Consider the following 15,081-nt stretch of genomic DNA (forward strand, 5'->3'; position numbering starts at 1 on the left):
TTTTTTAATTACTATTTGGATCATTTCTAATTATGATACCCACACATATTTAAACATTTTTCGATATCAAAAACACAGACATTAAAAATATTTATTTTCCTGAACACATAGATAATATACCTAGTGTCATTATGACTTGTTAATTTTTAAAATATGTATCGACGTATCGTCCGGTGAAACCCAAAAGCGCAAATTTTTTATTTTTTTTTAATAGATCATATAGTGGAATAAAAGCGCAAAAATAAATATTGTACTAATTACACTCATAAGTGGAATAAAAGCGCAAAAATAAATATTGTACTAATTACACTATAAGTTTAATTTTAAAATTATTTATTATTAAATTAAATTGTTCGTTTTAATTTAATTTAATTTATAGTATTTTTATAATTCAAAAATACATCAACAGTGATCGAGTTTAGTTGAAGTTTAGTATTATCGTATCGTAGTTTATCGTAACGAATTACGGCGAAGGTTGATAAACATTTTAGATAATATTTATTTAATACAATACACAGTAAACATTATTCCTGACTTAAAAAATACACTTTATTTTCATAAAATGTATTTACACTCATGGCTTGTTAAAAAGGTATATCATTTTTTTTTTTGTTGTCGCGCTTATGGGTTGCGTTTGGGTCATATTTTACGCTTATGGGCTACGGCCGTATCGTTACGCTCGCACGCGACTTGTGACCGGTCGATAATCACTTTTTAATAATCTCTATCATCTCCACACCGATACGGGTTCGCGTTAAAGGCAAACTCGTGCGGGCCACGAGTGACGGCTTAAACGCCTTTTTACGCAGCGGCGGCTCGCAAATTCGAGTTTAATTAATTAAATCGACTTTTTTTTTTTTTCTATTCAGCGCGTAACACACAATATAAACAATTCAATACTATTATCGTTTTAGTCACAACGATGAGCACTGTCCTGCGCCGTCGTCGAGCGTGGGCGACGGTTTTATCGCTGACGCGCTAATAAAAACAATATCGTTGTGACAATAAAATATTATTATGTCGTTACACAACACGCACGACAACAATTTATTATTATCGTAGAGCGTGTTAAGGGTCGGTGGGCGACAGCGGCGGCGGCAACCGGTTCGTCGTTGGTGGGGACGGCGGCGGCGCGCGGTCAACGCGATTCGGACGAACGGCCGAACCGGTGGTCGCGCCCGGACGGTCCGCAGTGCATCGCGAACGCGTGTCCCTGTAACGTGGTCCCGACTGTCTCGAGTCGCGCACGCTCGTCGTCGTAACCGTCGCGTGTCGTATTCGTGTAACGTGTTCTAACGCGCGCGCGGCCGGTCGTCGTTCGTAACGCGTCCACCGCCGCTCCGTCACCGTCACAGTGCAGGCCACCACCGCTCTCGCCGGCGGCATGGACGCGGACTATCCGGGCTTCTCGTAGCGCGGGTTCTACCGACGACGCGTTCGCGCGCCGCCGTCGCCGCCGCCGCCGCTGCCGATGAGTCGGTCGCGGCGGCGGACGGCGGTCTGGCCGACGATGGGAAACACTTGCGCCAGTGGCCCCGGACCACCGTCTTGGGCCGGCTGAGAACCGTCTTCGAACCGTCCATGAACCGGTTGTCCATGAAGATTTACGGCAGCGAAAAGGCCGTGCTCAAGGAACGGCTCAGGCAACGGTCCCTGGGCGCCTGGGTCATCCACCCTTGTTCCAAGTTCAGGTAACACGCGCGCGCGGCTGGCGCGTTAACCGCGAAACCCGTTACTACGGATTAGAATGACTAACGGTTGTCGCGCATTGTGAATGATCTACCGAAGTTTTATCAGGCCAACCGAATCGACGGGGTTGTTTAATGTTTACCGTGTCTCGTCGTCAGGGGTACTTGGACGCTGAACGAGACGTACTAGACTTTCACACATCGTACCAGGGATGTATTTAGAGGGGGGGGGGACAATCGCCCCAGATGCCGAATTGTAAAGGGAGTGTTGCGCTAGAAAAAATATTACTGAGAAAAAAAAATAAGATATTATTGGGCTAAGCTTTTTTTATCTGATGACATTTTTTTATTTTTTAGGTACCTAGTTAAAAATTGATCAGCCCCCTCCCTTCCGATGATATTTTTTTTTAAGGGAAAAAAAGGGTTCCAAAATCTTACGCCTCTGCCTTTTACACACATTTCGATCCGAATAACAAACATTATTATGTCCCATAGTATTATACTATTATGTATTATAATATAACTATATGAGATTCCTATCATTTAATAAAATGTGTACATAATTGGTTTCACACTAATCGTCGTCAAATAACTATTTTTTTGATTTGTATTACGGTGTTTGTTCCGTCATGTTTTTCCATGGTCAATAGTTGAGATACGTAACGTTGTAGAAAAAATGACTGCAGGTTTGCGCGCCCCTATTTCGAATTCTATAGGTATCGTTGATGGCAGACACTCTTGACAACGTTTTTCCAGTTATTTGACGACAACCTTTTTTTAAAAAATATCACTTGTTTCATTGTCTGGTAACCGGTTTTGATCTGTACATAAAAGGTTGTTTCAACAAAGTCAGTTGGCCACCTGCAGTTCGGTAGTCCTTAAATATGTAAGAAATTCGAAATCCGACTAGGTATACTTTAAAATGATAAATTGTTTTCTTTATATTTTATGGTTTTTACAAATACACTGACCACATAATTTCGTTTAAAATTTAATCTGTGTGTGATTTTTAATCTAGAAAGTTGCTTCTCGAAATTGAATTTTTTTATGACCTCATAAGTGTTATGTATAATAATATATTTTAACGTGAAAATCTCGAAAATAAATACACATTATTGAAGAACTAATCATCTTGCATGTCAGGTTAGAATTATAAAAAAAAAAACAGGAAAATGTAAACCAGTTATTTTTTTTTAAAAGGCGTAATGGAAAATAATGATGTCAGTTTGATAATTGTTCATAATTAGTCATTACTTAGTTTTTATAATACAGTTTATGTTTTGGAAAAATAAGTGTACCTTCTTATATTATGTCCATATTAATTTTGTTAAAATGTATATTATTATACAGATATTAATAATTAATATTATTATACCATTTATTGATATAGGTATGTACTTGTATACTTAATTTGTATTGATCAACTTAATAATAGCTTATTTTAGTAGTGAACAAAATATGTCAAATAAACTTAGCATAAAATATTATAAAAAATATTATGTATTTATTTTATTTTATATTTTCCTTAATTTATTCAGTAGCTTACCTGAGTACTCAGTATTACCTAATATGAATAATTTGGTATGAAATGCAATGTTATATTTTTCTATTTGGTAAATAACTCCATTGAATAAATAATTTAATATAAATAAGACATCTTCAAATAAAAAATCGTAAACATTTTAAGGAGGTGTACGGTCAGTCACTGATTAATATATTTAGTTATTAGTGGTTAAAATATTTAGTTAATAAAAAAAAAAAAAAAAATATCATCAAATAATATATTCTTGGTTTCGGAGCTAACATTTTTGAATAAATAATTTTTAAAACAAATGCATTTTATTGTAATATTATCTAGGTTCTCAGATATTTTCATAATACCAGTGTCAACCACTATTATGGTAGTCTACAGTAGCCAGTAGATATTGACTATTATGGACAGTTTGACAGTTAGGACACATTGGAATAGACATTTCGCTATGTGAAATGTATTTTTGAATTGAAACATCGAAATAGCATTAATAATATTTATCGATTTATACGTATTGTACTGCTAGACTTGCAGTGCACACTAAAATTTTCAATGATGTTACTACGAAATATTGATTTTGAAATATGCAGTTAAATGTATCATTAAGTTATATTATGATCAGAATGTTTTTATAACAATTGTAATCTGTAGTTATGGTTACAATTATAGTAATTAACGAAATATGAATACATAATTTATATTTATAATATACATATTTTATAGTGTCTTCCTAGTTATTTTTATTATCAATTAGGAGCGTCACGGTCCATTTCGTATAATATTGTTGTTAAGGCATACCCACCAAAGATGTGCATCCACATTTTTTTGTCGTTCGTCCAAGTGTTTTTATATTTTTATACTAGGCTGACAAAGAAATATTTGCTAATTTTAAATGCTTTTAATATATTGTACATAATAATTTTTTTATTGCATTATCTGTAATAATATAGCAAATTTAAACATGATTTATCTTTTGATAATTATTTTAATTATTAGTTAGGTCGTAGGTATACTATGTTATTAATTATTATAATTGTCTAGTATAGCTGTGGTAGCCATTTTGTACTGTGCAAACATTAAAATGTATACACTTTATGATTTAATATAAATTATAATAGATAACATAAACAACTTTTTTCTTCTAAATCTTAAAAAAATATCACAATATTAAAGTTGACGAAATGTTTAGGAAAAAGGTACAGATATATAAGGTAAAAGGCTTAAAAAATATGTTAGCGTTGTATACCAAAATAAATGTGGTTTTCAAGTCATCGATATGTTGTGTTTAAAAAACCAATTGTTCAGATACTAGTTCATTTCTGAACAACCGTTTTATTTATTTAAACTAGACTAAACAAAAATAAATTCTAAATTGTTTTCATCTAAATCTTTACACATATATTAATTATTATACCTATGATATTATGTTTTGTGTTATGTTAATTTTTTTCTGTGTACGATTGGGAAAAATATTACTCTTAGTTGTATTATAGTCCAAAAGTCTCTTATTATAAAGATTTATTACTTAAGATTTTTTATTTTGTTACTGGCTTTCTTGTTTTATTTAATGTTTTATATGTCTATGAAAGGGAGGGGATCGAGCAGTATACCGGTTCATTTAATGCGTAATTCACCCCCTCCCTCCATTGAAACCAACGCGCTTAATCTCGTTAAGTTAACTTCCAAATACATCTCACAATATACATTATTAATATATGTACGAGTACTACGCATTAGGTGTCGTCATTTTGTGAATTTGTTATAAACATTAAATTTATTCATCTGACTGCATAATATTTTATCACTGGAGAGGCGGTGTATAAATATGTGCGTGGTATTTTAGAATATATGTTGATCAGACGTATTATATGACTGCAATAGGACAATAATATACCTACATAATTATTCAATACAGGTACATATTACACATTTTAGAGTTCACCGATGCGGTGTTTCGTGGCAAATATCACGTTGGTGGATAATAATTCATAAGTCATAACCAAAGTTTAAAGGATCAAAAATTGTTTATTATATCTTTAAGTATTTTCCTCGTTGATATAAGTTTCCGGACTAAATTACATATTATGTTAGTACACTAGTTAGTTGTTCGAGATTCATAACTCATAAAGCACGTAAATAATTGTTTTAACTGTGTCGAATGTAATACGAGTATATAAACAGTTTTGTAGTTGAAAATTGAAATTGGTATAAAGAATAATACACATCATGCAGCTACAAGTATTAAATTTGCAACATCAGTTTTCAAATTCATTCATGAAAATATTTTTTTTTTAAAGGTGAGAGGGTGGAGCATAATGATAATAAATTGACAATTTAATTTAATATATTATTGTATTAATGTGAAAACAAATATTTTAGTGTTATTGATTATATTAAATGTTTAAATACATTGATATTTAAATATCTTAGTCGTAATTTTAAGTAGGTAATTTAATTTTGATATGTCTTTTATTTCAATTTATTGCAATAAATAAAATGTTTTTGTTTCTTATAAATAATTAATTTTATTCATAATAATTCTTTGCTACTAACTCGTCGTTGTACGTTTAGGTTTGCGAATAAGTAATATGCATTTGTTTTTTACGTGCTTTTTGCTCTTAAACAAATAAATACCATATTGTTCTTTTGTATATTTATGCTTGTAAACTATTTACATATTATATTTTTGTTCTTTTTACGTTTATCCCCACGAATGAATAATACATAAACGTATTAAACTTATTTGTTCAGTTCTTTAAAGTTCGGAAACAAAATGCAGTTTATGTTTAAAAAATAAGTTGTTGTTTTTCTCTCAACCCTCGTTTTACATAAAAGTGTCACAATGTGTAATTAGTATCGATTAGCTTTGAATTTTGATACCTACGGATTGATGTATTATTTAATTTCGTACCTGTTTTTTGACATAATACTAGTGCAATATTTGTTATACAGAATACGCATGGGGGACTTTGGGCGATTTTAAACACTTGTATGGCTTATTTATAATTAATATTTCACTTAAATATTTTTGATGCCATACGATTATCTAATTAAATGTAAACATAATGTTCTCTACACGTCACTGAGTCTTGTTTAATATACAATAACGCACACTTCCAGCCGATGCATATGACATTGCAAATTTAATATAATTACATTATGTAATATAGATAATTATAGCGATTATTGTATGGTGATACTTACACCTATTCTCCATCTACAATGTTAACGTTTTGATTTATAGAAATATCACGGTAATTGATCGTATAATTAAAAATTAATATAGAATGAAATCGAATGTTTAGTGAATATTAAATTTTGTTGAAAAACGATTTTATTATACACATTATTACATATACGTTATACACTTTATGGGTTAAGTGTATATAAATTCATGTTGAACCCATATCATATGAATATCATATATTTTAAATATTTTCTTTTTAACAATAATTGAATATTTTTAGTTTTTATGAATAGTTTAATAATATTGTGATGTTGACGTTTTTTCCATAGTACATAATTAAACGTTTGTTCAAATATTTCTTCCCTCTCAAGTATTAAGTTTCTGTTTTATAATAATAACGTTAATTATTGTTTTTAGGTAGGTCTAGATTTTTTGAATAAATACATTTTCTTTGAAGTACGGAAAAAATGGAGTCAACGGGTAATATTGATAATTCATATTTGTTATTAAATTTTTAGTTAATATTTGTTGAATTATACCGTAGTATACTTAATTGTTGTTATTTAGTTTCTCTCCCTTTATATATATATATATATATATATATATATTTATTGATCTATGTACACAATACAATATAATAAACTGAATTTTATTATTTTAGTGTACATAATTAATATTATAATTACTAATTAGTAATTAGGTACCTATTATAGATAATTCAAATTTGAGGTGGAGGAAACATTATTTTTATATTTGGTATTTATAACAATTTCATGATAAATGTTCAACCATAAACACCAAATAGATAATTTAACTTGATGTTTTCTTTTTGACATTAAGCTATTAATCGCACTAACTTAATATAGTATTATAATCCGTAAGTATTATACATTATACCATTTAGTTCAGTTGTATATTTTATATTACTTAATTATAATATATAAATAAAAATTATGTAAATTGTATCAATATTATTATAACATAGTAACTCAATATTAAAATTATTAAAGATATAGGTATATATATATAAAATTATAAATGGCGTTGAGAATGAGATTTTAGATTTATAAAAAGTTATCAAAGTGTTATTGAATAATACATTTCTTTTTTAAATTGTCCAGTTGCTTATGAAAACTATCCAGAAAGTTGAATAATATCTAATTCATTTTATTTGTAATGGATCAAATTTTGCATTAAATTTTTAAAAATTGTCACTAGAAAAATATAAAAATAACTTAGAAAATTTACATTTATAGTGTTAAAGTTTTAGAATTGTAACTACAAAATTCGATTTTAATATTAAAAGGAAGTTAGAAATATTATTTTTATTTATTTTTTTTCCAGTTCTCTGTAATATTTTATTACGCTTCGGAAAACTTCTAAGAAATTGAAATAAAGTACAAACTAAACTCTATTTCCAATCGATTGATACTTGAAATTTCGTTTTTTTTTTCTATGAAAGTGTTTGTAGTGAAAAAATACACATTTGTACAATTAACACATTTTTTATTTTGCTCAATATCTGTGTATTTTTGGTATTAGTCTATATTATATATTATGTATGTTTGTTTGTACTGAAAGCGTTTCTAGCTTTAAAGAATATTTTAACAAACACATGCGAATTCCAAATATAACAGAAAACTTAAAGAACATTTATGATCTAACTATAAAAAATAAGTTGAAATCAAAAATTTATATTTATATTATAAATTAGAAAATATAATTGATTAATTTTAATAATATTACATAAAATATAGATGGCTTTTGGCACCTCTGCGGTATTGCGCCCAGTCTACACGCATCTATCAAATCCATAAGTTTTGTAATATCTTATAAGTCTTGTGTTGTTTGTATCACTTGTATTAAAAACACATAAATCCAATGTTCATATAATATGGATACTTAACGAACATAAGAAATATATTTTATTTTTATACTTTTTAAAAAGTGGGCAGGGTAGGTTTTAAATTATTTCGAAATTATATGTTTAAAATCGTTCTAGTGATTGAATGAAACCAAAAAATTACTTTGTTTTTAGCATTGAATACGATCGCTAATATTCATTTGGATGGTTTTAATTATTTTAATGCGTGATCAATACTAATCTCAGATTAACTATTCATATTGAAAAATATTTTTAATGAATTATTTTTGGAAAGTACCGAAATAAATGAGTCATAAAAATGTCAATTTATGGGTTCATGCTGTATAAATTATGGATAAATTGATTTGTTCTATTTAAAAGTACTATTAAGTATTTATAAGTTTGTGTTATTTTTTCAAATTTTATTATAGAAATATTTTACTATTTTGAAAACTAACAACCGACAAATGTGTCACACTTCATTTATTAGCCCCTAAAGAATACCGGGTACATATTACGGTAATATGTTGTGTTAGGTCTTGTAATGGATTTTAGGGTTTATATCCCATTCGATTTGATATTCGGGGACATTAGAATACTGTATAATATATATGAATACGGTTAACCATAAAAAAGTATTCTCAAGGACAGCTACTATGTATATCATGATTTAAGTTGGATAATGGACATATAGCTAGTTAGACATGATACATGGAAATATAATATATTTTTAAGGATCTTATATTTTTTAAACTTCAGCGGATTTTCTAAAGTTAACGTTATTTGTTGTTTTTTTTTTTTACCATAAAATTGAAAATATTATTTATTTATGATTATCTTCAATGTAATCAACAAAATCCATCGGGTAAAAAGGTTTACATTAAACCGTGTCTAGTAATATAAAGAATAATTTGAAGTGTATATTATGTATATTATAGCATTACATACTATATAGTATTATAAAAGTTTGAAGAATTCGTAATATGATTTTGGTTCAATATTATTTATAAATAAAAAAAGCAATTTGTTCATAATATTGCTGTGCTATAAAATTACAAACAGAAAGAAGTATATAAATATAACTTGGATTAACTTCAGTCCTAAGTTTGAAATACAGTTAATTGCATTACGTCAGTTTTTTGTTGGCGAATGTCAAAAAACAAATTTTTTTTCTATATACAGGTTATAGGTATTAATAATAAAACAAAAATAATTTAACGATAACTCAACGAAAAATGAACAATTAAATTTATATATTGGTAATTCATATGTAAATGAAATAAATTGGTTTGAAATAAAAATGATGAAAATATCATTTATAAACTAAACGTAATATCTTTTTTAAGAGCAGTATTTTGTAATAACAATTTTATAAATTATTGGTGCTAAAGAAATGAGATGCATATTAAATGCATATATATTTGCATATAAATAATCGCTTAATATACATTTCATTGATGTAATATATAGTTAGTTATAATATTTTTTGACGAGAGAAGTAGACAATAATAATAATGGAAATACGTGTACCTCATTTGCGTTTAGTTTATTTTTAGGATTATGTGAATTCTTAAACATTTATTATAATTATATTACATAAAATAAACACATTGTGGTGTACCTTTTTTTTGTAAATGGATGTTCGTCGACCGTAAACCTATTGTTTTTTTTTTGTTTCTAAACTAATTATTGATACTTGTGCACCTATTAATTTTCTAGTTCCCGTGATTTGTGGAGCAATGTCCACGATTTACTTTGCTTTGATGTTTGTTATACTCAATAAACATTTATGACATTATCTCGCAATTGTAAAATATTTTTCTTTTTACTTGAAAAATTATATAGATTTATATGTATATATTTTTTTATATAATATTAAAATATATTTAATACAAGCGTTTTTTTTCTGTATACATGATTAACATTATTAATTATTACCATTATCGGCATTATCTATAAATAAAATCGTTAATATTATATTTATAATAAAAAAAATTAAAAAGTTGTATGGTTGAAAATTGCATGGTAGTTATTTTAAAATAGTTATTTGACCAATGTTAAAATTAGCTGATATATAACAATATAAAGTTTAATATTTAAAATAACTGTAAAATTTATATAATCTCTTTTTTGTACTGTACAATTGTATTTTTGATGTTATTGATAGAAATTAGATTAAAAATGTATTAGTACATCATCGTATTAAATTTTTTTTCAAAGCTCATATTTAAAATATAAATTAATTTATGTGGTACCTAGTATTTTTTTTCTTGTATAAAATAGAGGTTTTTTCTTCAATGTATAAAATAATGTTTTTCATAAAGCTTAATGAATAGGGATAAAAAAAAAATATGCTATACTCGATTAATTATTTTATCATGAGTGTAATTACTTTGTAACATTAAGTTTTTATAGAGATAATTTTGCTTAATTTTATTAGTAGACATGAACTAATGGAATTTTAATTTTTCAAAACTTTCAGGGCTTAGTCATCACTTAATATGTTATTAATAATAACTTATTACTTATTACATGTGAAATAATATAGTTAAAATTATATTTTTCAAAACTAATCAACAATTTTTACGTGCTTTAATTTATATTTAATACTTACTTTTATAATTATTAGTTTACCAATATTATCTAACCCTTATGGTATGGTTTATTTAAAATTTTAGTTTTAAGATGTTTTTATATAACCAAAAATACTAATTAAACTAGTGAGTTATTGAATTTATTAGACTAATATCAGTATTATTTATTTCATTTCTTCCAAGTAAAAATCTCCTTTTTGTTACGATATCAATAGTTTTAGCCGAGAAATTCAAGTATAAAAAAAAATAATTCAGAATAAATTACATTTTTAAATATTTTAAAAGTTAATAACCTGTTTTTCTGAAATTATAGACAAATATATTATCGTTTTCAGTTATTTACATATATCATTTAAATTTTAAATAGAATATATAAGGGGTTTTTTAAAAATCAAGAGTTGTGTTTAGTGGTTGAAGTGACTTTTATAAATGAAGATTCACCTTTAATATTTAAATACCATTATTAAATATATAAAACATAATTTTCAATACTTAAAATATAATGAAAAAGTCATGAAACAAAAGTTTAAGACACTTTTTTAAAAGTGATGATAATGTTTATGTAATTCATTATGTATATAATGTGATTTTTAAAGAAACTTAAATTCAGGGAAAAAATTGTGAGAAATGTCTTGTTTTTCCGTAATTTTAAATATAGCTGTATAATTGCATAACATAAAAAAAAGTGAGAAACGTGAAGAAATATAACATTTATAATAAGGGTGGATATAAAATTAATAGTTTTGAATAAAAAATAAATTGTCGTATCGAAATAATTATTATTTTGTATAAAATTCCATAACGTTCTATAATATTATTCATAGTTTAATCGTGTATTATTATTTTAAAGTTTTTAAGTACCTATATGAGTTGTTTTCTGTTTTAAAAGCGGAGATTTAGTATAATATCATGATAAAAATTTTTAGTGAATTAAATTATTTTTAAATTATTTCAATATAAATTAAATAAATTAACATTTTAATATATTTTTAAATTTTTAAAATTTATTTTTAACCAAGAATTTATGTAATGATTGAGTATACAATTATTAAAATTCACTTTTTATTCTTGAGTTGTCTATACATTTTAACAATGCAACTTTGAAAATTTCATAGGTTACAATTTGAATTTCAATTGAATTAATATTTTCTGAATAGGTACAAGTATTGATTAAATATGTTTTATTGAGTATATGGTTTTTTTTTCGATCCAATATGGCATTTTAAACTATTAAAAGAATTAATAATCTTTATCTGTACTGAAATCTGACATTTGTAGTGTGAATTCCAATGATATATTAGTTTGAATAAGATCACAATAATAGACTTATAGACATTTTTATTGTAAGCTGTCATAGTATGCTATGGTATTTATTGATTTTTGTAATTTGAAATTTCTATTATAATAACTATAATTTAATAGGTACTCGTTTATAAACATGTTTGGATAATTAAAAAAATTCGAAGGTATTTTAAATGTTAGTAGGTACAAAATGTTAATTTTCCTGTTTTGATTTATTGTATTATGTTCCGTGTATAATATTAGATATTTTGAATAAGATACATATATAATAGTATACGTTTTTATTTTTGAAAGTTGAAAGATATACTATGATTTTGTTATTTTAAAAAATTCGATTTTGGTTTTCATTGTTTTTTTGTTAGGATTAACGTTTTTAAATTAAGACGTCTGTGTTTGACAAAACTTTTGCATTTTTTTTTTATTAGTCTTGCATATATTTTAATTTATGAATCATTATACATGTTTTTGCTTATATTGTCATTATAATTAGGTGAATAATTTTAAATTATATTATATAATAGTTAATTTTACACGGAGTTGTCTGTGACAAATTATGTACCCGTAGATTTATACTTTATTTATAATTTCGTTAAATGTAAACTGCGCAGATTTTTATCACAGTTATTTAGGTTGTTTGTACCAAATATAAAATACAAGTCTAAAATTATACTCAAACATAATAGCTATTTTATTTTCCATAAACAATGGAAAAATATATAAAATTGATAGTTTTTTTGCTAGTAATTTTTTGCGTGGCTCTCCTTTAAAATGTAAAATAAAAAGAAATGGCTTTAAAGTGCATATATTCGAGTACAGGATAACCATGTACCAAATTTCAGACAAAAAACTGTAATTATCTTCACTATGATATAATAATGTGTTATCAATTACAATATGTAACTTAAAAACTAAAAAATACTTTAAAAATTTAGTATCAATTTTACAATAGTACAATAATTATTTAATTTATAATATGGTATTGAAAATATTTATTAATTATCTATGCATGACGAATGTGTTCTCTGTATAATTATTTTTCGATTTGAATTTTAAATGAAATTATAGGCAAATTAATTATTTCAGTAATCTTTTAGGCAATAGATTTATATTGAAAAACATGTATTCGTTGCAATGAAATTATTTTTAAAGCTGTTTTTTTTTTTTTTAATTTAAAAGTTAATAATATTTTAGTAATATAGTAATATTTATATTTAATATTATGATTATAAAATATTCGTTTTCTAATTTTGTTGTAGTTGAAAAAGAATTTATTACTAGATAAGTAGATTATTGAAATGTTATGTTAGGTGAACTTAACTGTTTCAAGTATAATGAATCATTTTAAAACTTTTATATTGGTAATATTATTATAAAAACAGTTGTGTTAATCGATATGATAATATAACAAAGTTTTCTCTTTAACTTATGTACTGATATAATATGTACTATTAATTATAATTTTCACAAAAACCATTCATTTCCTAACTAGTTTAAAATAAATAATTCATAAAAGAATATATATAACAATTAGTTAAATTCTTGAGTACAATTTTATGTACTCTCAGAGAATTAACCAGATAGTTAGTTCCTATTTAATTATAATTGTATTTCCACCATTAACTAAACTTTAAACCCCGTTTTATGTTTCTGTAAATCATAAAGTATTTATAAAGTTTGAACATTTTAAAATGTATATAAGCTACATAACTACAATATCAACTTATAGAAATAGGCCATTGTAAGAGTTATATATTTTATTAATTCATATACATAATACATATATGTTATGCATATCAACAATAAAAATATGTAATTATTGTCAGTTACGAAATAATTGGATTTGACTGCCAACCAGAAAACGTCATATAATTCATCTAGTGCACCGAAATAGATAAATAAATTTAATTCAAACAAATACAATGGTTTAGAATTTAAAAGTTTCCATTTTATAATTATTAGATTTGTTCGTAAAATTGTGTAAAATAAATTGTTATATAAAGCTAAAGGCCACTATTGTCAAAGCTTATGTTAAATAAATAATAAGTTAAAAAGTTTGTTGTTATGTCTATTTTGAGTTTAAGTATTAAATTTATAAAATTATTTGACAAAGAATCAAAGTTACATGTATATTTATATATATATATATATATATATGTGTGTAAAGTAAAGATCTGAAAAAATATATTTAGATACATTTATAATTTATAAAATCATTTTATTCGGTAAAGTATCAAAACTTTTAAGTAATTTTATACCTTAAAGATGGTATATAATTATTCAGTTTAATTAATTTTCAATAATTATTTAGAATCATTTTTATGAAACATATTGTACATAATGACTTATCTAATACATATTTATAAATGTATAGATAGTTAGCAATGTGAGTTTAAAAGAATTTGTAAATAAGTTATTATGATAGTAAGCTGACTATGTGAAACTAAAATGATAATTACGGACAAACGTTTTCAAAAGTTTTATGTAATTTGTGTTATAAATTGTAATAGCTGATCGAATTTCGGTGGCCATAATGTTTGGTTATTTTCATGGCTGTTCATAAGTAATTATTAGTCAATCGTCTGCATTTAAAACATTGTCGGTGAGTTACTTTATTCAACACCTTGAATTAGTTTTTCATTTTTTTTTTTCAAACAAAAACTACAAGGTCAGTATATGTTACATACTCTATAATAATGGGACTACTTAGTGGCTATACAATTATTATTAAAGCAACGGTAAATCTGAAGAAAAAAATATGTTTTAATAAATGAGTCATTAAAAAGAAGTGAATGTTTCCGTAGATTGTTGTAGCTATTCAAATAATTAGAAAAGTGCTTGTGTATATGATGTATTTGTCCCCTCACTTTGCACTTCAAAATAGCATTATTCTTTACCCTTATTTCCGAATGACCTTT

General features: G+C 25.8%; 1 protein-coding gene across 2 annotated transcripts in view; it reads left to right on the plus strand.

Annotated features, from left to right (window-relative positions):
• The first annotated feature begins 1,431 nt into the window (after nucleotides 1–1,431).
• The window catches only part of LOC112603521 (potassium/sodium hyperpolarization-activated cyclic nucleotide-gated channel 1), a 36,014-nt gene continuing 22,364 nt past the window's right edge, over nucleotides 1,432–15,081 (plus strand). For both annotated transcript variants that reach the window (XM_025352126.1, XM_025352127.1), the window contains exon 1: nucleotides 1,432–1,691. In XM_025352126.1, the coding sequence (XP_025207911.1) occupies nucleotides 1,582–1,691 (110 nt within the window). In that variant the 5' untranslated portion in view covers nucleotides 1,432–1,581. The remainder of the gene's footprint in view (nucleotides 1,692–15,081) is intronic.

This window comes from Melanaphis sacchari, unplaced genomic scaffold (assembly GCF_002803265.2).
Source record: "Melanaphis sacchari strain LSU unplaced genomic scaffold, SCAv2.0 Contig10_pilon_pilon, whole genome shotgun sequence".
NCBI lineage: Eukaryota > Metazoa > Arthropoda > Insecta > Hemiptera > Aphididae > Melanaphis > Melanaphis sacchari.